At 39.7% G+C, this 26,562-nt stretch overlaps 1 protein-coding gene across 2 annotated transcripts; it reads left to right on the top strand.

Annotated features, from left to right (window-relative positions):
- Window positions 1-1,689: 1,689 nt before the first annotated feature.
- Window positions 1,690-26,514, top strand: aldh1l1 (aldehyde dehydrogenase 1 family, member L1). 2 transcript variants are annotated; one of them, XM_088423436.1, is made up of 23 exons: window positions 1,690-1,754; window positions 5,427-5,571; window positions 7,159-7,393; window positions 7,468-7,633; window positions 8,166-8,267; window positions 8,827-8,916; window positions 9,168-9,308; window positions 12,243-12,368; window positions 12,537-12,628; window positions 12,760-12,907; window positions 13,032-13,151; window positions 16,045-16,172; window positions 16,732-16,882; window positions 17,877-17,947; window positions 19,742-19,847; window positions 19,919-20,006; window positions 21,480-21,573; window positions 21,663-21,762; window positions 21,831-21,929; window positions 22,381-22,546; window positions 23,552-23,657; window positions 23,745-23,944; window positions 25,104-26,514. In XM_088423436.1, the coding sequence occupies exons 2-23, from the start codon at window positions 5,445-5,447 to the stop codon at window positions 25,157-25,159; spliced, it is 2,712 nt and encodes a 903-aa protein (XP_088279562.1). In that variant the 5' UTR covers window positions 1,690-1,754; window positions 5,427-5,444; the 3' UTR covers window positions 25,160-26,514. The 2 variants fall into 2 exon arrangements, with proteins under 2 accessions (XP_088279562.1, XP_088279561.1); XM_088423435.1 differs by lacking the exon at window positions 1,690-1,754 and adding an exon at window positions 3,564-3,583.
- Window positions 26,515-26,562: the final 48 nt, after the last annotated feature.

Here is a 26,562-nt window from a genome sequence, read left to right as displayed (position 1 = left end):
AATTGAGCCTATAGATGGCAGCAATTAGCACACGCACGTAACAGCACTGCTGCCCAATGTATTCATTCTCCATGCGGGCCAGACGTTAGTGATTTTATGACGGAGGCTGCGGGCCGGATGGAAATTGACCACGGGCCGCATTTGGCCCCCGGGCCAGACTTTGGGCATGCCTGCTCTAAACGCTTCCTATGGCTTCCAATGAGGGTCTGGATTGTGGATTCTGGCTGAAGGTATTTTCTTCTTTTTTACAAAGCAGTTCAGTCAGGTTTGATGGTTTCCGAGCATGGACAGCCCACTTTAAATCACACCACAGATTTTCAGTAATATTCAGGTTTGGGGACTGAGATGGCCATTCCAGAATGTTGTATTTGTTCCTTTGCATGAATGTGTTAGTAGATTTGACCAGTGCTTAAGTGTCGTTGTGTTGTCGAAGAATCCAGCCCTGGCGCAACTTCAACTTTGTTACTGATTCTTGAACATTGTTTTTCTAGAATCTGCTGATACTGAATCCATGCATCCACCTTCAACATGAAAAAGATTTACAGTACCTTTAATGGCCACACATCCCCACAGCATGATGGAACCACCACCAAATTTTACTGTGGGCAGTAAGTGTTTGTTTTGGAATGCTGTCTTATTTTTCCGCCATACTTCACAGTCCAAATAATTCAATTTTTGGCACCTTATTCCAAAATGAAGCTGGCTTGTCCAAATGTGCATTTGCACACCTCAAGCAACTCTGTTTAGGGCATGTGCGCAGAAAAGGCTTCTTCCACATTATTCTCACATACAGCATCTCCTTGACCAAAATGCGCTGAATAGTTGAACGACCTTATCTTGTAGGTCTTTGGAGCTGGTCTGTGGGTTGAGTTTGACTGTTCTCGCTATTTTTCGCCTGTTCTTATCTGAGATTTTTCTTGGCCTGCCACTTCAGGCCTTAACTCGAACTGTGTCTGCGGTCTTCCATTTCCTTACTAGGTTCCTTAGCTTAGTCTAAAACATACACAAATTAGCCAAGCGTATCAAAGTGCCTGAAACTAGAAAAAAAAAATCTTATTTTATTGCAAGTATACTTCACATTACAAAAACAAAGTATTTTCTCTGCGGACATCGGCGCCCCCTCTGGCATCACCTTGCGCTCCCTCCAGGGGGGCCCACCCCACTATATAAGAAGCATTGATGTAGGCCATGGGTCAATTTGCCAAATAATTTCTTCCCCCCAATATTATCACCAAAGGTATTCAAATCCATGAAACAATAAGGGTGCCCACATTTATTCACCTTATACTTACTTTATACTTTCAAGTAATTATTGCACACTTTGTGTGAATCCTATGAACTTCATCTCACTTCTCAAATATTACTGTGTTTATCTGCCACATGATATATTTTACTGAAATTGATGATCCAAACCACCAATGACTTATAAAGGAAAATCTTGAAAATGATCAGGGGTTCCCAAACTGTTTCATACCACCGTACTTGGAAATAACTATTGTAAGATTATTTGGGAGAATCAATTCATACGTTTAGTCATTGTTAACACTAGTTTTGGTGTGATGATGTTCAGTGAAAGGCACTATCAGCTGATAGGTTGCCCCTTGTAGTCTCATGTTTGGCCTGCCCAATCACAGCTAACAAAGGTGTTATGTAATGAAGCCCCTGTACATGGGGCTGAGAGAATAAAAGGTCCATTCTCTAACCAAACACACTCTTTTTAAACAACCGGAGGAGTGTTGTGCGTGCAGGCAGAGGTAAGGAACACACACACCTCCCCATACATATATGTATATACACATATACATATATATATATACATACATATATATATATATACATATACACATATATATATACATACATATATATACATACACGCACACATTCGGAAATCTGGCCGCAGGTTCATGATGTAATTGGTTAAAGATTGGGCACATTCACTGTCTACCAGGCAGTTACTTGGTAATGTGTACACATACTTTCGACCACTTACTATACTGAATGTGTAACTCTTACTCAATGTGTTCTTTGGACCCAGTTAGACAACAATGACTTGCATGTTTGCACTACAAAAGAAATGTCTATACAGTAGGTAAGAAGTTGACAGATGATTTTTTATTTATTTATTTATTTTAAGTTGACACCTCTGATGAAAAGCCAGATTTTATTTGTATAAAAAAAATAAAACCAAAATAAGTAATTAAACCATTTTCCACTCATGTGGAATGCACAATTCAATTTTGGGGAAGATGGATGGGTGGGTTTTGAGGCTTTTTAGAGGGAAAGTAAACATTAACAAGATAATGAGATAATGAGGTGGTATTTGGATGTGGAGTGATTCAACAATAATCACAATCAGACTCATGTCAACACTTTGAAAGTGCCTCTGAATAACCTCAATTCAAAGCTGATTTGAACTTTTCTCAACAATTTTGTAGTCAAATCTTCGAAAGCCTGCATCAGAGAGATTTCACTGTGCAGAGAAGTATCAATCAGGATAATTGTACAAAAATGTTTTATGGCCTTAAAAAGGCAATGAAACACAATGAATAACATTATTAACAATTAGGAAGGAATGGGTACTCCAGAACTGCTGAAAAGATAAGACAACTTGGTCAAAGGACATTATAGAGCCAAAAACAACATTGAAGAAATCATTAGGAACATGTATGCAACAAAGTGAGTTATGGTCGAAAGAAAAGGAGGTTGAACATTTTGACCTTAATTCTAAAAGGCATTTTTGCAAAACATCAATACTGTTCATCATCAAAAGAACACACCTGACGAAAATTCTCATCCGTTTCAAATATTTGTCATGGTCAAAGCAGCTGATTTTTAAATAGTCGAAGCTCCAATTTAACATGAGTACGAATGTTATTGGCTCAAGATAAACACAGCAGCATCCCCAGCTGTAAGAGTATGTGGACACTTGTGCAACCACATTATCTCAGTTTTACACAGATTCTTCCCCTATCTACAGTAAATGACTTAATTTTTATTTTCCATTGAGTTGTACTGATTATGTATGTCACATTTTTGGTGGAAGAAAAATTGAAATAATTAATCTTTATTTTTGGTCCCCTCCATGAGCCATTATTTTACCATGGTGGAGGGATTTGAATGTTTCAGATATCCTAGAAGCTAAGCTGTGTGGGGTTTTACGCCCCAGGAAGGATCACCCATGGCAAACGGGTCCTAGGTGAAGGTTTGGACTAAGGATGGGTCAGATACCGCTCATGATGAATAAAACCATTTGATCCGAGTTTCCCTTTCCCGGATGGTGATCGCCGGGCCTCCCCTCTGGGGCCAGGCCTGGAGGCGATGCTTGTTAACGACAACACCCATGGGGTCCGGCCGGTCACAGTCCGAAAGGGACAACGCGGGGCCCTCTACCCACCTGTGGGAGGGGCCAAAAAGGTTGGGTGCTCTGTGAACTCGGCAGCAGCCAAAGGTCGGAGCTTTGGTGGTCTGATCTCCGGCTACAGAAGCTGACTAGGGACATGGAATGTCACCTCTCTGACCTGGAAGGAGTCTGAGCTGCTATGGGAGAGGGGACTATATTTCAACTCTGGAGTTGCCTATGGTGAGAGGTTTGGGCATACTAACTGTCCCCCAGCCTGATACATGTACTTTGGGATTTACCATGGTGGAACAGAGGCAGTGCTCTTGTTTTCCAGTGTCCCTGCATCATAGAAGCGTCATTTTTGACAGGGACATACTCTCAAATCAACGTGCGCCAATCCGGCGCATTGTTTTTTTTACATCAAAATTTCAATCAATATTAATCTAGTCTTTTACTCAGCTAAACTTGATCACTTATGAGTATTTCTGACAACTTCAGCTGCCATGTTTGTTTTGATCTCTCCGAAAAAAAGAACTTTGTGTTGTTTTCATCAAAAGCTGCTCATGCTGAGGTGAAGATGATCAAGTAGTAGATCGTTGTCACAACTTTGCTTCCGGGAGTAATCTTAATATAAAAAAATCCCAATGCCAATTGTTGCCTGACCTCCTTACAACATGTGGCTGCTTGATGAAATTAGAGAGGCTTGACATGCAGCGGATTTTCCACAAGTCTCATTTACCTTCTGGGCCAACGAGCTAACAAAAAAAAAAAAAAAAGAACAGATCTCGTCCCTTAGTTACTACCCGGTAAAACCTGCCTTGGTCATTATTTCACTCGTGTACTGGGGTGGGGAAGGTGGGGAACATAGAGTCGCGTTTTGTGCCCAAAGTAGCCCTAAAGTAGCTGGTGCCTGTCATAATGCAGCAATCTCCAACCTCTTTGGTGGACACCAGCAGTAAGGGCTGCCGTCAAGCTGAAGAAAGTGCTGTATTGGGCACTTTTGGCCTTTGTGACTCCGGAGGCAGCTGTTGGAAGAGGGTGGAGTGCCTTCTCCATGTCGCAGATGAGGGTCTACTGAATGTGGAGGAGTTCAAGTATCTTTGAGCGTGTTTCACAAGAAAGGGCAGGATGGGACGGGAGATTCATAGGCAGTGGTACAGTGTCTGCAGTAATGCGGACTCTGTATGAATCAGCCGTGGTGAAGAAGGAGCTGAGCCAAAGGGCAAGCTCTTGATTTACTGTATATCCGTTGATCCATTGATTCCTACCTTCATGTATGGTCATGAGCTGTGAGTCATGACCAAAAGAACAAAATCCCAGATACAAGTTGCCAAAATGAGTTTTCTTCACAAGATGTCTTGGTCATCCAGGAGGGACTCGGAGTAGAACTGTTGCTCCTCCATGTCAGGAGGAGCCAGTTGTGGTGGATCGGGCACCTGGTTAGTATGCCTATGGGATGCCTCACCCAGAACTAGACAAAGGGCCTGAGGAGAAGGAAGCCTAGGCTTCCCTGCTGAAGCTGATGATCCGTGACTGTACTCTAGATAAAGCAATAGATGATGCATGGAGGTCTCATTTTTTTACATCACCAAAAAAACTGGCATTAGACCAGAGGTGTTTAGACGTTTCATACCCACTAACTCTAAATAACCAAAGATACCTTTGCCAGAACTATTGTTTGCAAGGCCAATTGCACTGTCCCCAGGACTCATCTTAAGACCATGAGCAACAGGGCTGATACACCTTCTCTGACTATTTCAGGCCTCCCCCCGACTGTGGATGTGTCTAAGAAAGGGCCTTCTTTTTCAAAACGTTTTTTGGGCTGATTATTACATATTGACTGTTTAAATTGTTTCATTTTGTATCTAATGTTTGATTGCATTCAATTTTCTATTGTTGCTTGTAGCGTAAATTTTGAGATTTGGTTTTCAAATCCATAGTACATTATTATTATTATTATTATTATTATTATTATTATTATTATTATTATAAACGAAACCTCAAACAAAAGCAAAATGTTTCCCTTGCTGACAAATGTATGTATGTTATTCAACCTCCTATACCACAACACAACCGCCTCTAGAACACTCCCAGCCTGAGGATGAAGATTGCTGTGATTGGTCAGAGTCTGTTTGGTCAGGAGGTTTATAAGGAGCTGAGAAGAGAAGGCCATACCATTGTTGGAATATTCACCATCCCTGACAAGGATGGCAAGGCTGACCCTCTGGGTAAGAACTTTTGAGTTATGCTGTTTTTTGTGTCACGGCTGTAATTGGCGAACTCTGGAAATACCTTTATTACATTTGAAGGGCAACACACAACCCTTCAACATACAGTGGAGTTTTTAATCATTACATTATCCACCCAAAGGTCAGGGCCGCCTGTCAAGCTCAAAATCTTATTACAGGTCTTTTTTTTTCACAATCATAGCTCAAGATGGTATTTATTACACACCCCAAAACCTTTCTGAAGAGAAGGGTTGGTGAGAACTATTCTCGAGTTATATAGCTTCTCTATCCTATTTAAAATGTGCATTACTCTACTATCGATTGGTGATTTCCGTGTATTTAATCAAATTTTCACCTGGGGTCTCAAAGGGTGCATTGCGGGTGGGTGGGAAGTGATCCCTGGTGACCCACCCGTACACCCTGTCCTGCTCGGTACCGGTCCGTGGATCAACTGGTACCGGGCCGCGTGGGCTGCACCCGAAATAATGTTTTTGGAGATGACTGGTGTTGACCTGTCCGTGGTGATAAAAAAGTTGGGGACCACTGCTTTAAAGTTTCTGTCTGGAACATCACACAGAGTCTTTGCAGGACTTTTCATACTGCAACAAGCAGTGCAAAAATCAGGAAAACTGCAATAACATCACTAAGTATTTCACAGTTCTCAGTTGTGGACAAATATCTTCAAACATGTATAGCCTTTAGTCCTGCGGTGTATAGGGAGTGAGGTGCTCCACGAGTAGAAATAAAACTAATATATAACTGATTCCCATAAATGCATTGAAAGAAAAAGAAAATATATTAAAAATTTGATAATAGGGCAGCACGGTGGAAGAGTGGCTAACACGTCCGCCTCACAGATCAGAGTTCAATTCCAGCTCGCTCCAGATTTCTTGGGTAGAATTTGCATGCTCTCCCACGTGAGTTCTCTCAGGGCACTCCGGCTACCTCCCACATTCCAAAAACATGCATGATAGGTGTATTGGGCACTCTAATTTCTCCTTAGGTGTGATTGGTTGCATTGAATGGTTGTTCGTCCCAGTGTGCCCTGCAGTTGGCTGGCAATCACTTCAGGGTGTCCGATAGAGAGTTGGGATGGGCACCAACGAGCCAGCAAAGCGAGCCAGATAAGTTTCTATCGATAATGGATGGATGGATCAATGAATAAGATAATAATAGAAAATACAATGTAATTTTTTTAACTCTAAAACTTGTGTTAGCTGACTTAGAGGTTACACTAACAAAAACTACTACAATGGGACTTTAGCAAAAATACTAAGAAATTAATAAAAGTAAATGATTATCCTATACTACACTTCATCGCACCTAAATATAATAATGCATTAGTCTGATGTGTTACTTTGGTTATACGTTTCCCCCCAACACTTGTTTTTTTAATAAAAGGTTAAATCAAGAAAAAGCAGATCTCTATGGTATACATGCTCTTTAAAGCCGCAGGATTTTTGATCCATGGGTTGCAGCAAACCAGTGTGTAATGAAAAACCGGCTTGCAAATGAATGTACGAATCAGACCATTGACACAGATTAAACATGAAATCATGTTTTGTTTTGTTTTTTTTTCCCTCGCAGCAATGGAGGCAGAAAAGGATGGTGTCACTGTGTTCAAGTTTCCTCGCTGGCGTGTCAAGGGGCAGGCCTTACCTGAGGTTGTGGCCCAATATAAAGCCACAGCACCTGAACTGAACGTAATGCCCTTCTGCTCCCAGTTCATTCCCATGGAGGTTATTGACTATCCCAAACATGGCTCAATTATCTACCACCCCTCACTGCTTCCTCGCCATAGGGGAGCCTCAGCTATAAACTGGCGAGTGATACAAATGTTCACAGCTTCACACTGCTTCATCCATTCTCTATTACTCATGAGTTTTCATCCCACAGGACCTTGATCCATGGCGACAAAAAGAGTGGGTTCACTGTGTTCTGGGCTGATTCTGGACTCGACACGGGACCTATTCTGTTGCAGAGGGAGTGTGATGTGGAAGCTAATGATACCGTCAACACAATCTACAACAGGTTTCTCTTCCCAGAGGGAGTCAGAGGCACTGTAAGTACTGTACTGTATATCATAATAAAGCAGGATTGCATTTAGGAAGAATGAGCGATAACTATACTAGAATAAGTATATATATATATATATATATATATATATATATATATATATATATATATATATATATTTTTTTTTTTTTTTTTTAAATACTATTATATTTATATACTGTGTGTGTGTGTGTGTGTGTGTGTGTGTGTGTGTGTGTGTGTGTGTGTGTGTGCGTGTGTGTGTGTGTGTGTGTGTGTGTGTGTGCGTGTGTGCGTGTGTGTGTATAAGACTGAAGCTCTAGCAGAGCAAGAAAAGACATCAAATCAATTTAGCTTGTCAAGACAGCAACTTTAATATTGGGCTTAATACTGATTCAAAAAATTGAGGAATGTTTTTCTTCAATCATTGAGGTACTTGTGCATCAAAATGTAGTCCCTGAAGTATTTTGGACCAAACATTGATTCTGCTGAGAGTCAATTGTCATTAAACATCTAAACGTCACATCTAAACCATTTGAAATTTCTTCTTCTGGTTTAAGGTAGAAGCAGTCAGATTGATTGCAGAAGGGAAGGCGCCACGAATTCCACAGTCAGAGGAAGGAGCCACCTATGAGGGCATCCAGAAAAAAGACAATGCAAAGGTAACATATTTTGAGGCAATTCCTATGATGTATCTTATCACAGATTGTTTTATGTTGTTGTTTTTTTTGTCAAGAAGTATACTTTTATTATAATACTGTACATATTTTATTCATTGTTGCAATATTATTATTCAATTATTTGCCATGAAAGTTTTAAGTCAGAGCTGACCACATGCTTCCACCGATAAGCCATCACTGGCCAAACTGTCATAGAAGCACCGGGTCTGGAATAGAGTTTTTTTGACTCCATGAGTTCGTGAGTGGAGCTGTTACTGCAAGCGTCAATAATCAGTGTTGGGCAAGTTACTTCAAAGCTGAAATGCATTATTTATTACTTCTTACTCTAATTTCAAAGTCATTTGTTACACTGCATTACAACTGTAATTGAAATGTAAGGCCTTACACTACCATTGCATTACTTTTACATTACTCTCACCAACATAACTGCAAATATGGATTTGCCATTCTAAATGTAGCTTATTACGCTCATTCCACATCCAGTGGAAGGTTGGTTTCAGCCTAAAAATAATACAACAGATGATAACAATTTCCTTTCCAGATTAACTGGAACCAGTCTGCTGAAGCTCTCCACAACTGGATCAGAGGAAATGACAAAGTTCCAGGTGCCTGGGCAGAAATTGATGGACAGGTATCTATGAAGTATTGATTATATTATAATTATACTTTTAACAACTATCGCCTAACTGTGACTATTCTAATACCCTTAGAATGATCTGGATAAATGGAAATAGTTAGGAACCAACGCTGAACTTTTTGTTGTTGTTGTTGTTGCTGTTGTTGTTTTTTCTCAAGTGTCTAGTACAGTATATGCCACTCAGCACAAGGGACTCACTCACAAAACCCCTGCACTGAGGCTTTTGCTTGTCTGTTTTTGTGTAGAAGGTGACTTTGTATGGCTCTACACTGGTAGATGATAATGGCAACAATTTGAATGGAAAGCCCCTGGAGATCCTCGAAGCAAGTCGACCTGGCATCGTCACTAAAGAAGGTCTTGTGCTCTTTGGCAATGACAGTAAGGCAGTAAGTTTCTCTGTCATGCTACTGTATAACATGCTATAAATGCTCAACAGTGTATTGAAAGCTCATTGCCTGCTGTCTAACTAACTATTGATGCAAGAAGATAAATACTGGTTAACAACTACAAAAGGAACCTAGGAAATCCTCTTGCATCACACTAATTTTGCGCGTGTTTGTTTTTGTTGTAAGATTGCCCATACTACAACATAGTGAAACAATTGATTTAATTCAGACAGTGGGAAAGTACACGAGGCCTTATACACTTTTGAGGCATGTAGTTCGATTGTGGAATGCATGTATGTGCGCGCTTGTGGGTGTGTGCATGGGGATGGTGTCTTCAAAAGTCTTACATTCTCCTACCATTCTTTTGAAAAGGGAGAAATCAGGGCGAACAGAGTCTTGAATGTTATCTCCTGTTCACACTGGGATGTTGGAGGAAGCTTTTTGTTTCTTTTCTAGGTGGCATCTGTTCTCAACATCTCCAGGGCCAAGTCATTTCTGTTTCTTATACTGACTTCCAGTCGTGTCAATCCTCATTAGAATAGCACAATTTCAGGTTAGGGTTAGGGTTAGGGTTAGGGTTAGGGTGCTAATTTTACTGATACATTACATTAAAAAAAACCACATATTTCCATTTCTACAAAACTGTTTTCCCCCAAATGCCTGCACACTTCTACATGTCTATGCCTTGCACAATGACAATTTAAAGGGTTAGTACACACAGCAATATTACCAGATTTAAGTCTGAGCCAAGTGCAAAAACTAGAATTTGATACAAATGTTTCCATGCCAACTAGAATTGCCATTCATATCATTTGTGCATGCCCAATTGATAGTCCAGGCTAAATATACAAAGATATCATCACTCAGACCCGTGGGATTTTTTTATTTTATTTTATTTTTTACAGGAGTATTTGAGCCACAAAAACCTCTATGTTCTTGAAGTGTGACAATTACCGTAATTCCCCAAATGTAAGATGCACCCTTAATTTTAGGGAAATTATGGTATTTTCTATGTGTACAAGACGCACACTTTGACAACAATGTAAAAACTGTAGCAAAACAGTAATCTTATATTCCTAAATATTTTCCTGTTTTCAGATCTGTTATTCATTTGTTGCGCGTAAAGTTATTGTTGTTTTAGATTTCCCCACATCGTGAGCAGTCAGTGAATGCCTCTCTAGTGCAACTGAACATGCTTAAAGCTGTCTTTTTTCACCTTTTTCTCTCGATGCGGTTCAAGTTCATTTTACCATAAATACCCAAAGTTGCGCACTATTTATGTGTACATGTCAAAAGACCGCCATTAATAAACGAGTCAAATCAAATACCCTGACTTGTTCTCTAACAAGAGCATTTGGTTGCATAACTTGCTACTCTTAATTGAATCAGCTGGAGACATCATAACTTTAACATAATCTTCATTTTTGTACAGTGGACCCCCAGTTTACAATGTTTGTGCCTTACGTTTTTTTCACCTAATGACGTGGCCTGCGACGGGTTTTTTGGTCCCCTCTTTACGCCATTTATTTCGTATTACGACACATTCAACATGGCAGTCAGTGTGCGCTCATACGTCTATAAACAGGTACCACTACAAAACTGGTCTGCGATTGGTCGGCGTCACTACTCACTAAGATACTCGTCTACGATTGGTCGGCGTTACGGGTTCATAAAGATGCTGGTCTGCGATTGGTCGGCGCACGGGGTCACAAAGATGACTGCCTAAAGACTTGATCTCGTTTGGGAGTGCTTTCAATATGGTATTGATTATGCATTGTAGTGCTTAATTCTAACTTTAATTGGTTAGACATGGGTCCCAAGATTGCTAGTGATGTTAAAGAGAGAAGTAAGAAGATGCTTTTTATGGAAACGAAGCTGAAGTTAATCAGAAGGCGAAGAAGAAGAAAGCTAAGCTAGCCTTGCCTAGGCTAGGCTACCCTCACTAGAGAATGTGGCCATAAGAAGCTCGTCACATTGCTCAAAGGCAAATAAATCCTTTCTATAGTTTTTTATTTATGATGTTATTTAATTGTATACATGTGTATTATATATACGTAGCACTTAGTGTATGATTTTGATACCAATTTTATATATGTATATACAATATTGATGTTTTTACCTGGGATTTTATGCGTATTAGCTAATTAACATAGGTTTGAATTGCCCGCCATACAGCAAATTTGCATTACGATCCCTACCGCAGAACAGATTAATCTCGTTAACCGGGTGCCCACTGTAATCATTCCTGCGTGAGAACAAGGATGGACTCGAGCGGTGGTTTAGTCTGCTCGCCCTTTTTATTGAAAATAAGGCTTTAAGAACCTCAGCTAACGTGAGCTGCCGTTTGCTGCAAAAGGAAACTTGTTGCTAACTTGACGCCCCACTCCTCTAGCTCGTCACATTACGGTAATTATTGAACGTAAGAATCCTGCCAATATAAAAAATAAACAAATAAATGCACATTTATGCATCAATACCCATCTTATGTGGCAGACACATCAATCTTCCTCAAATTGTGTCAAATTAAAAAAAAATAATAATAATAATAAGTTACCCTTTATAGGACACACATACTTTTGGTTTTCATTTTTGGGTAAAAAAAAAGTGCCTTTTATATTTGGGGAACTACTGTACATCCTTTATTTGTTATTTATTTATTTTTACTCAACCACTCAAATTTTCCAATGGCATAATACCCATGCATGCAATATTGAGGTTCTTCTTATTTAAAAAAAAAAAAAAAAAGAAGAAAATGCAGCAAAGTGTTTGACAATTAAAGAGTGTGAAACAGCCAAGAATACATCTGTATGATATATCCCAATTATCAAGTATTGCTCCTTAATTATGTCACAGTCCTCTACATTACTGATGAATTACATTTTTTTACTGGGTTAAATGTTGAATTGTGTCTTTTTCTATTTTTTCCACTTACAGCTATTGGTAAAGAATTTGCAGTTTGAGGATGGGAAGATGATATCTGCCTCACAGTACTTTAGTTCAGGAAGCAGAGCAGTTGCAAAGCTAACTGTAGAGGAAAACATCTTTGCTGAACAGATTAAGGTACAGTCTGTTCTATTCATCACTGCTATTGACATCCATAGATTTCAAATGATCAAATTTTTGACAGGGCTGGCGGTGAATGAATTCAATTAACGTATTGTAATAAGATGGATCAGTACTGTGTAATAACTTATAGCAAAACCAATTAAAAGTTTTTACTCCTTACAGTCAGTGTGGATGCGCATTCTGACTAATGTTAGTCAGATTGAAGACTCCACTGATTTCTTCAAGTCAGGAGCTGCTTCCATGGATGTAGTCAGGTAAAAAAAAAAAAAAAAAGACATACATTAGAATTAAAATATTGTGTCAGTATTTTATACAGCGCAATAGTAATATAGTTATAGTTTCACGTTCAATAGTTGATCACATTGTAAGTTTGTCGTTATCTAAGGCTGCTAGAGGAAGTGAAACTATGTCGAAGCACCTGCCAATTACAAAATGAGGACATCTACATGAACACCACCTTCCAGGATTTTATCCAGATGTGTGTTCAAAAGCTGCGAGGCGAGGAAAATGAAGATCAATTGACCATTGACTATGTATGATACTTCTTGTTTAATCCTTCATGTGTTTTTGCAGCAGACAGATAAACAGTAGTTCTGCTTTCTCTGAATGCTAGAAAAGTGTGGGTGTTTTTCAACCTTTTTTATTTTTCTTTGTAAGGTTGAGAAAAATATCAACAATATGACTGTTAAAATGCCTCATCAGCTATTCATCAATGGAAAGTTTGTTGATGCAGAGGAAAGACAAACTTACAAGACCATAAATCCAACCGATGGCACAGTACGTAAACATTGTTTGTTTTCTAAATATCATTAACAGAAATACTTATTTCTCATTGTTCCAAATCAAAATTATATTCAGAGTATGTTGTAGGTCACTAATTTATGTGTTTGTCTTCATTGGTGTTTGCTTGAACCTTGTAAGACAATTTATAATGTTTCCTCTATATTCCACTGCTAAATCCTTCAACTTCCTCCTCGGGCTCAACATTGCAACCTCTTCTTCTTAAAAAGCATCCAATTTCACAGCAACAATCAGGTGGTACAAGAAGATATTTGAATTAGTATGTGAGTAATTGGATGTGGCAACATTTATTTGATGTGCCCCATGAAAAAAATGAAGTCTCAATGCAGCACAAGTTTCACGACGGTGCACAATGATCGTTTTGGGAGTTCGCATGACTATGCATTCTACACATTTGAGTTTACCTACCAAAAACAAAAGAAAACGCCAGCAAAGTAATTGCGATACAAAATACAAGAATTTAAGAAGCACATGTGTATAAGACACACCCTTAAATTTGACAATTTCTGGTATTTTCTATGTAATTGTGTATAAGACACACTAACACTTTGGCAACACTTTCTACTTTCTTTGTCAAAACTATGCAAAAAATCAATCTCATTTTCCCAAACGCTCATAGTGACATTCGTAAGATATATTTGTTGCACGAAAAGTTAACTGTCTTTCAGATTTCCCACATTGGAACCAGTCGATGAATGCAGCGCCGTAACAGTGAATGCGCTCGAAGCAGTTGTTTATCCTTCTCGCAACGCGGATCTAGTTCATTTTGCGATAAATACCTGAGGTTGCACAGCATCTGTGTTCCACCAAGTTTATGATTGTGTGAATATGCCAAAAGACCACAATTAATTAATGAGTCAAATGGAATACCTTTCTGTGTTCTCCAACCTTAATTTTACACACAAATCTACATACCCCCTGCAATGTGCTCTTGTACCCCGGGTTTGGAAATAATTGCATTAGAATAACTCATTGCACAATAGGAGCTGGTCCCTCACCATTGAACAAATAGAGTTCATAGTCTTCCTTTAATGTTATACAAAATTATTTGACCTGTTTTGCCAGCCACTGCTTTTTGCACACAAGTCCTGAAATGTTAAAATATTTTGCAATATATCTCGGGTGTCAATATTCATGTTATATGAAATGACGCTTTGAAAACTATACATAAGCAAAAATGCTGTACCTCCTAGAGAAAGTGTGCGAACAAATCATGTGCAGTTCGACTAACTGAAAATGTTGGTAGCACCAGTACTACCAGTGCAAAGGTTAGTGTAGAGCCCAGTAACTATCTCGTTCAGTATGGAAATACAGTCTGGTTACAAAAAATTCAAGTTACAGAACGCCACTTTGGAAAAGCATTCTTTAGTTATCGATTGAAAATTCAGGATACAAAACTCGAAATTTCTTGGTGTATAATAATGAGGCGCAAGACAACAGTGCTCGCTCGAACAAGACAGTAATGTAATATAGCATCAAACCCCATGATGTCTATTTGTTACAGTTTTTGATTGATTTTCATATTTTAATATGCCGGCTTGTCCACAAACGAGACACTCATATTTTGTACCAATGTTTATTGTGGTCTTTCACTTTTCACCATTACATGCTTCATCCACACTTTCCACCAACTGTTCACACCATCGGACTAACTAACCTAAAATTGACTTTAGCTGCGGCTAACAATGTATATATTCACATAAAAATACTATTGTAACATATCACTTTGGGCTATCCCGTCTGATGTTAGCCTTGTTAGCAGGTTGATAGCATGTTAGCGAGAGGGCTTAACATCTTATAGCAAAGTTTAGTTTGCATGACCGCAAACTAAACTTAAGTAAATCTATATGCTCAAAATTATCCAAAAATAAATTCTATTGCCCCTGTGGACTTGTAAATTTTTCATAGATAACAGGAAATGTAAAATAAAAACGTACAAAACAACCTGCACTCACCATCAATACACCTCCAGCGCCATCTCAAAGCAAACAAGTAAACTGCATTCATAGTCAGCTGCTACAATTAAAATTAATTTAAAGGGTTTAGGAGCATATTGGGGGGCTTGGAACGGATTGGGCTATTTGCATGTAAAATGCATCTCTAATTACGAAAAGTTCACGTTACGAAATGACATCTAGAACAAAACCTCCTTGTTTGGGGTTGCAGTCGTCAAGCGCGTCAATCTCCCCTGAACACATGCCCCCACAGTTGAAGAAAATCTGAGAGGAAACAATGTTGGACCTAAATATAATTAGGATAAATCCAAATTGTCACAGTCCACCATTTCAGCCACCTCACTTCCAGCTTCACCACACCCGCTCAGCCCTCCTTCTAATCAGCCTCGAACACCAACACCTGCAACCATTTACCCGCTCAGTATAAAGCCCGGTCACTTCCCTCCACAACCCGCCAGATCGTCTCTATGCGCTACGCCGAGCTTTCCAGCAATTCCTCCTGCCAGCCTGCCTGTTGTCCGACCCTGTTCGCCCTTGACCTCCCGATTGCCTGCCGAATTGACTGGATCCTTGGTATTTCGACCTTGCCTGCCTCTGACCACCCGCTAGCCTGCCGTCTTTACCTGTATGCCCGAGCCCCCCTCCCGTCTCGCTCCCTTTGCCCGACTCCCAGCCAAACCCCAGCTCTCCCGACTCCAGAACCCCCCAGACGTCTGTGCCACGCTCCCGTCAGCTCCCACGACTACCCGCACCTTCTGTTCAATAAACACTCTGCCATTGCCCTTACCAGTGCGTGCGTGCTCTTGGGTCCTCCCTCGTCCCGCCGTAACACAAATCTAATCTGATGAAGCTAATGTTGGCATTTTTGATGGAGGTTTCGCATGTAAAATGATTATATTTCTTCTGTCCTACAGGTCATCTGTGAATTGTCCCTGGCACAGATAGGTGATGTGGACAAGGCTGTTGCTGCCGCTAAGGAAGCATTTGAAGAGGGAGAGTGGGGCAAAATGAACCCAAGAGACAGAGGCAGACTTATCTACAAGTCAGTGCTTTTTTTTTTCTTTTTTTCTTTTTTCAAATGAGTAAATCAGTTATCAGTAATGGTGGCATTGGTGAAATAGTGGCTACAGTAACAAGATTGAGTTTCCAATTTCCATGAAAACATGTTTTTGTAAGTGTTTGCATGCACTCCTTGTGCTTTTATTTTTCTGGATACTCATGCTTTTTCTGCAACAGTAAAAAATGCTTCTTAACTTTATTAACGACTCTAAGTGGCCCAAGTGTGTGAATGTGATGGTGTATATATGCACGAGTCACCAGTCGTGACGCGATACAAACAACACAACTTTGTTCTCAAATCACATTTATCGTCAAATCGAATTGAAACGATTACGCAAACATTTCATTGAACAATCCCGTTGCCACTGTTTAGCACAGCCTCTCGCATGAATTAGCACCTAGTTAGCAGTGCTCGAGTGCTCTATATCGGCTGGCAAGAGCAGTCTGATGACTTTTCAAAGGCAGTTTAACCAACCGTACAAAAATAAACCGTTGTGACAAATGAAGTACATTTGCCATTCTCGGTGTGCCTCATAATACAGGCTGGCTGATCTTATGGAGCAGCATCAGGAGGAGCTGGCCACCATTGAATCCATTGACTCTGGAGCCGTTTACACTCTGGCCCTCAAGACTCATATTGGTATGTCAATCCAGACCTTCCGCTACTTCGCTGGCTGGTGTGACAAGATTCAGGTAATAGCCCATTTGAAAACCTGAAATAATAAAATACTGTACTGTAATTGCCCAACTATAAGATGCACCTGTGTATAAGACGCACCCTCAATTTTGGGTTCAATTATGGTATTTTCTATGTTGCTGTGTAAAAGACGCACCAACACGTTGGCAACAATGTCAAAACTATAGCAAAACAGAATCAGTCTTGTCTTCTTAAATCCTTCATATTTTCCTGTGTTCAGATCCGGAAATTATTCATTTTTTGCGCAAAAAGTTAAGGGTGTCTCAAATTTTCCACATTGAGAGCATTCATCAAATGCCTCGTCGTTGCAGCTGAATGCGCTCGAAGCTATTGTTTTTCCTTTTTCTCGCGATGCGGTGCGAGTATCATTTTATCATAAATACAAAAAGTTGAACAGTATCCGTGTTTAACTGAATTTATGATAGTGTGTAAATGCCAAAAGACCACAATTAATATCTTTCTACATAGAGGCTACATAGCTGGTCGCGCTTAATCGAATCAGCTGAAGACATCATAACTTTTCCATGATCCTCTTCGTTTTAGTGATTATTCCTGTGTGTGAACAAGGATGGACTCGAATGGTGGTCCAGTCTACCTGCCCTTTTTATTGAAAGTAATGCCGTAACAACTTCAGCTAACGTGAGGTGCCGTTCGTGGCAACAGGCACTTGTTGCTAATAGCCAACCGCAACCGTCCATCCGCTTGCTCGCCACGTTACGGTAATTATTGCAAGAAAGATTACGGCCGATACATATAAAAATAAATAAATAAATGCACACCACCCTGTTTTATGTGGCTGAAAGATCAATCTTCCTCGTATGGTGTCAAATAAAAATTAATTTTTTAAGTAGTCGTGTAGAGGACGTATTCATACTTTTGGCCTTAATTTTGGGGGAAAAAAGTGTGTCTTATAATTGGGGAATTAAGGTAAAATATTTCAACACACACACAAACGCAGACAAATTGGTGTGTTTTTTTGTACACTTTCAGGGCAGTACCATCCCAATCAACCAAGCAAGACCCAACCACAACCTCACCTTCACTAAGAAGGAGCCAATAGGGTAAGAAGATTACATTTAAAATGGGGGTTGACTGGGAGGGGGCACAGACATTCTATCAATGTCTCAGTGGGCCATGGCCATTGTTTTCTGAATGTTTAACATCAAAAGTAAGCCATGTTTTCTGTCCTCAAACTTCATTAGTCCTCTTTAATTTATTATCCTTTGTCCAAATCACCTATTTCACAGGTGTCAACTTCACGGCCCGGGGGCCAGATCCGGCTCGTCACATAATTTTATGTGGCCTGCGCAATGCTAATTATAACTTCAAGTTTATGGCTGAAATGCTAAATTTGTAATTAGTCTTCAACTTTTACTTTTTTTGTTGCCGATATCCTTTTTGAACAGTTTTAGCAGCATCAGACTTCAAATGTGATGATCATTCTTCAAATTGATTTGACGTTACAGTCACAACAACCCTTTGACAGAAACTATAACTGATCATGAGTTTGACACCCCTGACCTATTTAGATGGAGACAATTTAGAAGAGAGGGCCAAAGATTCAAATAAAGTAACATATACAGTATCTTTGCAGTCAGCACTGCAACCTGTGTGCAGGTTCCAATAGCAATGATTTTTTTTTTTTTTTTGGCTAATTTTTCAGTTGAGAACATTCTTCTTCTGCTGCTATCTTTATCAAGAGTTTGTGTACAAATTTCAGTATTGGAATGGCAAGATATTTTTTTTTTGTGTGTGTTTGTTACACGGTGGCTCCAGACTAGCTTTTTTGTGCACTGTAAACCCGAACCTGAAATTTTAGGGCAAGTGTAACATTTCAGGGTGTGCATGATTCGCAACTTGATTTGCAAATTTAAATATTCATCCATTAATTTATTTTCTATAGCCACTTATCCTCACTAGGGTTGCTGGCTTGTTGGTGCCTATATTCACATTTCGACAAATGTTCACTGTATTACTGATTAATGGGCGGATAGTGGAAGAGATTTTTGAAGAATTTCAATTAGTTTTAGTAAAACAGAAAGTCAGCAAGTGGTTTGGTCAGTAAATGGCAAATATAGTTTGCCACAATCTCCAGTTTCTCAAGTTTCATGATCCAAATTCTCTAGTGTGGCAAATGTCCATTATATTCTTGAGTGGAATAGATGCACAATGCACTTTTTGTTTTGTTTGTTTTTGTGTTTTTACATTTTAATTATAAGCGAAAAAAATCAAAGGAGCTGTTTGGGAGCCGAAAGAGACAAAACTTCTATGTGACCCGAGCCATTTTCTAAAAAGAGCCAAAGTTCCCATCACTCAGATGAAAATCTCAATTCTAAAATAAGGGTGTCAAACAAACTTAGTTGTTAAATTGGCCTTTTAACCACCAAACCATTTGTGGGCCATGGCTTAGGGGCCACATCAGGCAAAATCTATTCTCAAGATGGCCAGACAGGTAAAATCACGCTACATATCTTATCAACAGTGAGTGTAAATCATATGTAGATTTTTATGTGAGCGGGCCTGGTCCCGAGTCCTTGTGAATGGCAACATTCCACTGCGAATATATTGTTGAAAAAAAAAAAAAAGTAAATTAACTTTTGCTACCAGGGTACAGTGGAAGAGTTCCTGCGGTGGGAAAAGGGGCTAAATTTGTCAATTGCAACACAGCACTGATGATGTTATTTCCATTTGCTGACATTAAAGTCATATTGAATTCAATTGAGGTTAGCATGATGGAGCCCTGTTTCTCATATGGTCACAATACCCACTGCCCACCCCTGGTATGAAGGACATGTGATCATAAGAAAATAAACAAGTGTTTTCAGAAGGAGCACCTTTCCTGTTATTCTCCTCAGAGTGTGCGCCATTGTGATTCCTTGGAATTATCCTCTGATGATGCTGGCTTGGAAGACTGCAGCGTGTCTGGCAGCAGGCAACACAGTTGTCCTAAAACCCGCACAGGTTATCATAAAAGCAAAGATCATTGCTGTACAACAATTGTTTGTGTGTATAATTTTAATTTTCATTATCAGGTGACTCCACTGACAGCTCTGAAGTTTGCCGAGTTGGCAGCAAAAGCAGGACTGCCCAAGGGGGTTATTAATATTCTTCCTGGCTCAGGTAAAGAAACAAATATTTGTACATAATTCTCAGCAATTTTTTAAACAAAATTTTCCAAAAAAGATGTTTTTGCATTGTTGAGACCCAAATGCAAGGAAGGAAAAGGATGACCTTGGCTGCTTATCGCTCAAGGTTGGCGGGCATACTGCACCTAACCCATCTGTCTTTGGGCAGTGGGCGCAATAAATGCTGATTGTTGCCATCCAATCGCAGAGCACACAGAAACAAACAGCCAATCACACTCCCAATCACACCCCAAGACAATTTAGTGCTCAGTAAACCTACCATGAATGTTTTGGGAATGGGGTAGGAAATTCGAGTATCCGGCGTAAACTCACACAGGCACGGGGAGAACATGCAAACTCCACCCAGAAAGATGACACAAGAAGCGAGTCCTCAACCTCTGTACTGCGACGTAATAACCAGCCAGCCACAGTTCTATCCAAATGGAATTCAAAAACTTATTCAAAAGGACAAAGAAGCAAACAAGTTATCAAAATATTGAAGTCCAAAAAAACAAGATTGAAGGTAGCAAAACAAACACTAGGAGAAAAGACTGAACTTGGACAGACACAAATAACTCAAACAATGAACAGAAACACATGCCTATTCACTCAACTCCATACCACAGTTAGGAGACCACTAAGCAAGGTGGTAACGTTTTTTTAAACACATTTTATTCACTATTTATGAGCAGAAGAAATCACTTATCACATCTGTTTTCCGGTCCTCATTACCCGCGAAAAACTTCACATACGAGGGTTTGTCAGAGAAATCTCTAGAAGAAGAGTAACTCAGAGCAGGCAAGATTGACTTTTCTCCGCCTAGGCAAAAGGAAAAGCTTGGCGTACATTCTCATGCGTTGCCAACAGCGTTTTCGGCGCTCAAGCGTCCCCGCCTGCTTTTTATTCATTTAGCAAACTATTGCACATTACAAGACATAACAAAAAGAGCCAGCCGGGCGCCACCAACAGCTGTGTCAAGGGCCCAGCTCACACTTTCCTGCGTCAACAGCTTTATCTAAGGACCAGGTCGAGATGAACTAGGACTGCTTAGATGGATAGCAATGCACAATATTCTAGACAAGAAACACGCTCATAATGATAACAACCTAATATATGATTCCCTCCACAGTGTTGTGCCCAAAATCGATTTACGTAAGAATTGGGATTCCCATTTACTATGATTTAAATCGATTTAAAATGTCAGTAATATATTACGATATTAAAGATAAAATAGAAATCAGTACGCTTCCTGTTAGCTTCCGTACTACGCTTGTGCCATGATGTCATCATTTAGCCCGTTCTGGAAAGTCAAGACACACAAAAACAAACAATGGAGGAAATTCAACTGCTCGAGCTACGTACATGGTCCGTTGTGGGCTGTCCAAAACTATGAGGGCTCAAAGTCATGTTTATCTCACGTTGCTGCAGCATTGCCGTGCGTTGTTACTGAAAGTCATCTATCTCATAGGCACACTGGTGGGTCAACGACTGTCTGACCACCCTGACGTACGAAAACTGGGATTCACAGGTTCGACAGAAATTGGTAAACACATCATGAAAAGGTGAGAGTGCAGGCCGTTTTGGCAAATGCATCAAAGACCTGACCTTTTTAAACCACAATTTCTCTATCTTGATTGCTATTCATAAAAAGCTGTGCAGTCAGCAATGTTAAAAAAGTATCATTGGAGCTTGGAGGAAAATCCCCTCTCATCATCTTCAGTGACTGTGACATGGACAAGGCCGTGCGCATGGTATGTGCTTTTGTCATTTTTGCAGCGCCAAGTAAGGCGATAAAACTACCAGGTGATGTGTATTTCAGGGGATGAGTTCGGTGTTCTTCAACAAGGGAGAGAACTGTATAGCTGCTGGAAGACTTTTTGTGGAAGACAGCATACATGACCAGTTTGTGAACAAAGTGGTATGCGTCTTTTATTTTCTTTGGGGCTTCGCTTATTTTTCTCAAATGTATGCGGAGTGGGAGGTTGGACTTGTTGCATATGAAAAAAGGCCTTGCGATAGCTTTTGCCATGAGGAAATATGACCAACATCTGACCAACACCTACTTTGTGGTTAGTGTGCTCCTATTTTTTTCTTTTTTCTTGTTTGCGCGTTTGTTCTTGTTTGCTCTTTTTTTCTTGTGTGCTTCTCTCTTGTACTTTGTTTTTATTTTATGTTTGCGTTTCATCTTTGGTAATGTGTTTTTCATGTCATTTTTTGATTCGCACTTCAGTAGCATTGTAATAGATGATTGAAAAACCAACGGTATTAAATTAGCTGTTCACATAACTCGGTCATCTGAAATAGTTACTGCAATCATAAACAAGTTGGAGCAAAATACATCCAAAGTCACATCAAAATGTGTCTGTTAGGTTGACGAGATTAAGAAAATAAAGATTGGTGATCCACTGGACCGCTCAACAGATCATGGCCCACAAAACCACAAAGCTCACTTGGATAAACTAGTGAAATTCTGTCAGACTGGTGTCAATGAGGGAGCCACGCTGGTCTATGGAGGCAAACAGATACAGCGTCCGGGTAAGACACTGGCTGCACTCTTCAGCCTTGGGTATGTGCAGCTAACCAAATGATATTGATGCAAATGTACAAATACAGTGATCTCTCGCTACTTCGCACCTCCCCTATCAGTGCATCGCGGGGTTTTTTTTTGTTTGTTTCGATGGAAAAAAAAAAAAAAAGCTGTATTGCGTAGCGATGCGTTGTGAACCTTCCCTGCATGCCAGACAGACGAGTTAACCAAATGCACTTGCCATGGGCACTCCCATCAAACTCCTGACGTACACATATTTACTTAAATCTTAATTTATTAAACCTTATACAGTACTGCTATTCCTTCTCATTTCCATGTCTCGGCTGTACGTAGTCAGGATGACGATGAGCCGCAGATGTCCTACGAGTAGGCGCTCAGAGGTTTAACTAGAGTCAAGCAAATAGCCAACCAAACATGATAAAAATCAGAGTTTCCACTTGAAATTCCAATTTACGATTAAAGAGAAAAGGATTCCAAAGCATTCTTTCCTCCCTGCCAGTCTCTTTCAGATGTTCGTCCGTGATTGAGAGGCCTTTCAAAAAACCAAACAAAAAAACTAGTACTATTATCAACTGAATGGCCTGTCAATCAGCTCAGGGACACGCCTACAAGATGTGTGCATTCCTGTAAGACACGTGATTGGCTCCCGGCGCATCAAACGACCAATGGAAGCAGGAGTTGTAACCCACTCCCGCTCAGGTTGAAATTCCTCCTCATTGGTGCCCGTATCTTGTGTAAGGTTTAATCATTTAAAATGTAGGTAAATATGTGTAATGCATTAATATTTTTCTTAAATATCTAAAGTATAAATACTTTTCACGTTTAAAAAATTCAGGTACCAACATACACATGCATTAATTTTTTTTTTTTGGGGGGGGGTGCCACTACGCAGTTTTTCATGTATCGCGGGGGTTTTCGGCCCCCATTAACTGCGAAAAATGAGGGATTACTGTATACTGTACAGTTTACTTGCCCATCTTATTTCTTGGTAGGTTTCTTCTTTGAACCTACTGTATTCACCAATGTGCAAGACCACATGTTTATCGCTCAAGAGGAGTCGTTCGGCCCTGTCATGATCATTTCCAAATTTAACAACGGGTAGGTTGTAATCAGAGATGACTTTGCTCCTGGAAATCGTGTTTTAATTATACTTCATGCCTCATCTATTTTGTAACACTTGTTTAGCGAAGTGGATGATGTCCTGCGAAGAGCGAACGCGACAGAGTACGGCCTTGCTTCGGGTGTTTTTACACAGAACATTAACAAAGCTCTGTATGTCAGCGAAAAACTCAATGCTGGTACAGTCTTTGTCAACACCTACAATAAGACGGATGTGGCTTCACCGTTTGGAGGCTTCAAACAGTCAGGCTTCGGCAAAGACCTGGGTAAGAATTCTTGAAAACCGTTTCAACATTACAATAGACGTTTTTAAGACGACACTATTTCGCGTGATTCATTTTTTTGTGTACATATATGGTTAGGGTATTCAAATAATATATTAAGTCGCGCACGGTGATGTAATTACTGTAATGCATGAGTTTATGCTATAACTAGTAATATTTTACTCGGTACAAATGACAGTAATGCACCTTACAATGAATTATATATATAAAAAATAAATAAATAAAACGCTCCTAAACCCTTTAAATTTGAATATGCGACTAGAGATGACGTCATGCCAAAGCTACCAGGCAAAGTCAGTCATCTGCTAATCATCCCCACCGCCATTAGTCAACACGCATACATCTTGACAGTGATCTTCTATACATCGACAGCTGATTGTTTGCAACACGAATGTTCAATTTATTCGTAAATAATTTAATGAAATTGGACTGTCAGGATTATGACCCGTGACTCCAAATCTAATACATTATTTGAAAATCAATAATATAAATTATAAATTGGTCCATCACAATGTTTTTAAGAGATTGGCTGCCACATAAACACAACAATAAATCAGTAAACAATAAATATTTAAAAAATCTATATTTATAATTAATTAATCTTAATTTCGTAATAGGATTCAACTTCAGAGTTCGTGCGCAATTCCAAAATTTTTTCCAATTCAACTGCAGTGCTTGTTTGTGCCAGCAGGGGTCACTGTTTCAGAAGCGTCCCCAAATGAAGCCACTTTCTGAAAAAGTGGCCCTACATGGCTACAAATGGCCCACAAAAGCTTCATTTGAGTGTGTGTAAAAATGCGCATACATTATCCTTCAGGTTGAAGCCTGATGATCTTCTGAAAGCTTCTGTTCAGCGTTCAATTTGGCCACTTTTTTCTGCTTTACGCATGGTGGCGCCAATGACTCGGACTGACTTTGCCTGGTAGCTTGAAGTGATGGCATCTCATTTTGCAGACAGATTGATGCAAAGACTTGAAGTGGTGTCTGGCGAGAGTCATATTCATTCAAATGGTGAAACGCGTGACTTTTTGACAGCGATCTTACTCCAAAGAACTCCACATGCTTTTGTTGATGTCAAACATGTATGAAGCGTGTCTAAAATAAGTTACACGCTTCCATACTGTATGTGATTCTCCATCAGGCCAAGAGGCGCTCAACGAGTACCTGAAGACGAAGGCTGTGACCATTGAGTACTGATTCTGAGCCGTTGTGCCCTGTGTCACGAGTGGTACTCATTTGTACTGGTTTTGATGTTGTGTTGGTGTCGTCTCTGTTCGACAAATTTCCTTTTGCCGTTTTACGATAACCACATCAAGAGAATCGGTCAAATGCCACGTCACTCCGAAAGGGATAGTGTGTAAGATTTAGACCCTTTTTCATGACGTATAGCATTCACCATTGTCGGTAGCTATAACAAACATGGCCGCCTCCGGAGAAGTGCCACCCTCCATGTAATATAATTTAATGATGACTAGACCTATGATTACATTTCAAACAAACTGTTTGTCATTCAGAACACATTCATTTGCAAGTTTTCTAAAATTACAATATTTTATTCCTTTTTAATGAAAACCGGTCTAAATCTTACGCACTGGCCCTTTAATGGGCTACTTCATTGGGTTTAACATTGGCAAATACTGTACTATATAATAAATCCGTATGTAAAAATGATGTTTACTTTAAAATTAGTCATCAACAAAAACTGATTGATTTAAGGGTTTTTTTGTGTTTTGGCTTCCAACGGATTCTAAGACCACAACGTCACTGAAAGCAGAAGGCAATCATTGTAATGCTTCTTGGCTTGGTTTGTCATATCGGGTTATCATCTAAAACAGTGAGCATTTGCCACCAGCTTTCCCCCTCTTGTCCACGTCGATGCTTTTGACCCTGTGCGCTACATGAAGTCTTTCACCATCCACGCATACCAAGAGACCTCTTGATTTTTTTTATTTGCTTTTCAACATGCTGCAGCATCTTCCATCTTCTTCAAATGCCTCCGCCTGTATTTTCTCAGTCACGGCTCACTTCTCAGTCCTTTGGGACTAGCTCAATAACATCTGAGTGAGCATAACTGCAGAATTTATCAGATTGTACAAAATGGCACAAAAACTGGATTTGATTAAGAAAGTTTGTCTACATGTCCCACATTTGTCTTTTTTTAAAGTTAGCGCCATCATCTATATCATTTTGCTTGCTTCTTTTCTTTCTTTCCATTTATTCCCAACCTTCTTTACCAATGGTCAGCGTCATTGTGATTTAACTTCAACTTAAAATTGTTTGTCGATTAGAGAATAAACATATGACAAGAACAGATATATTGACAGTATGTGTTTGAATCAAAAGCAGTAAACCTCTTAACTTCATAATAAAACTCAAACGTAGCATTGTGTTAACAGTAGACTGACTCTAAAGGTTTTTTTCTTTTGTTGCCATTTAAAAATGAACTCCAACACAGAAGTGGTGCTCCAAAAAGGCCTTCAGTTTATTACAGGACATTAAATTCAAGATGCAAGTAAATAAATAAACATTTACATTTTTTTGTTCCCTTGTCAGTGCCCAGCTGAGTTTACTTCATCGTCGTTCCGTCATTTTTCCAAGCT

This window comes from Hippichthys cyanospilos, chromosome 9 (genome assembly GCF_059441005.1).
Source record: "Hippichthys cyanospilos isolate Australia breed blue-spotted pipefish chromosome 9, RoL_Hcya_1.0, whole genome shotgun sequence".
NCBI classification, from domain to species: domain Eukaryota; kingdom Metazoa; phylum Chordata; class Actinopteri; order Syngnathiformes; family Syngnathidae; genus Hippichthys; species Hippichthys cyanospilos.
This window is presented reverse-complemented; position numbering and strand designations above follow the sequence as displayed.

Bases quoted from the DNA above. Each gene is read 5' to 3' on its own strand.
- aldh1l1 (XM_088423435.1), top strand. The intron at 7,634-8,165 runs GTAAGTACTGTA...TTCTGGTTTAAG, and splicing joins CAGAGGGAGTCAGAGGCACT to GTAGAAGCAGTCAGATTGAT. The intron at 23,658-23,744 runs GTAGGTTGTAAT...ACACTTGTTTAG, and splicing joins ATTTCCAAATTTAACAACGG to CGAAGTGGATGATGTCCTGC.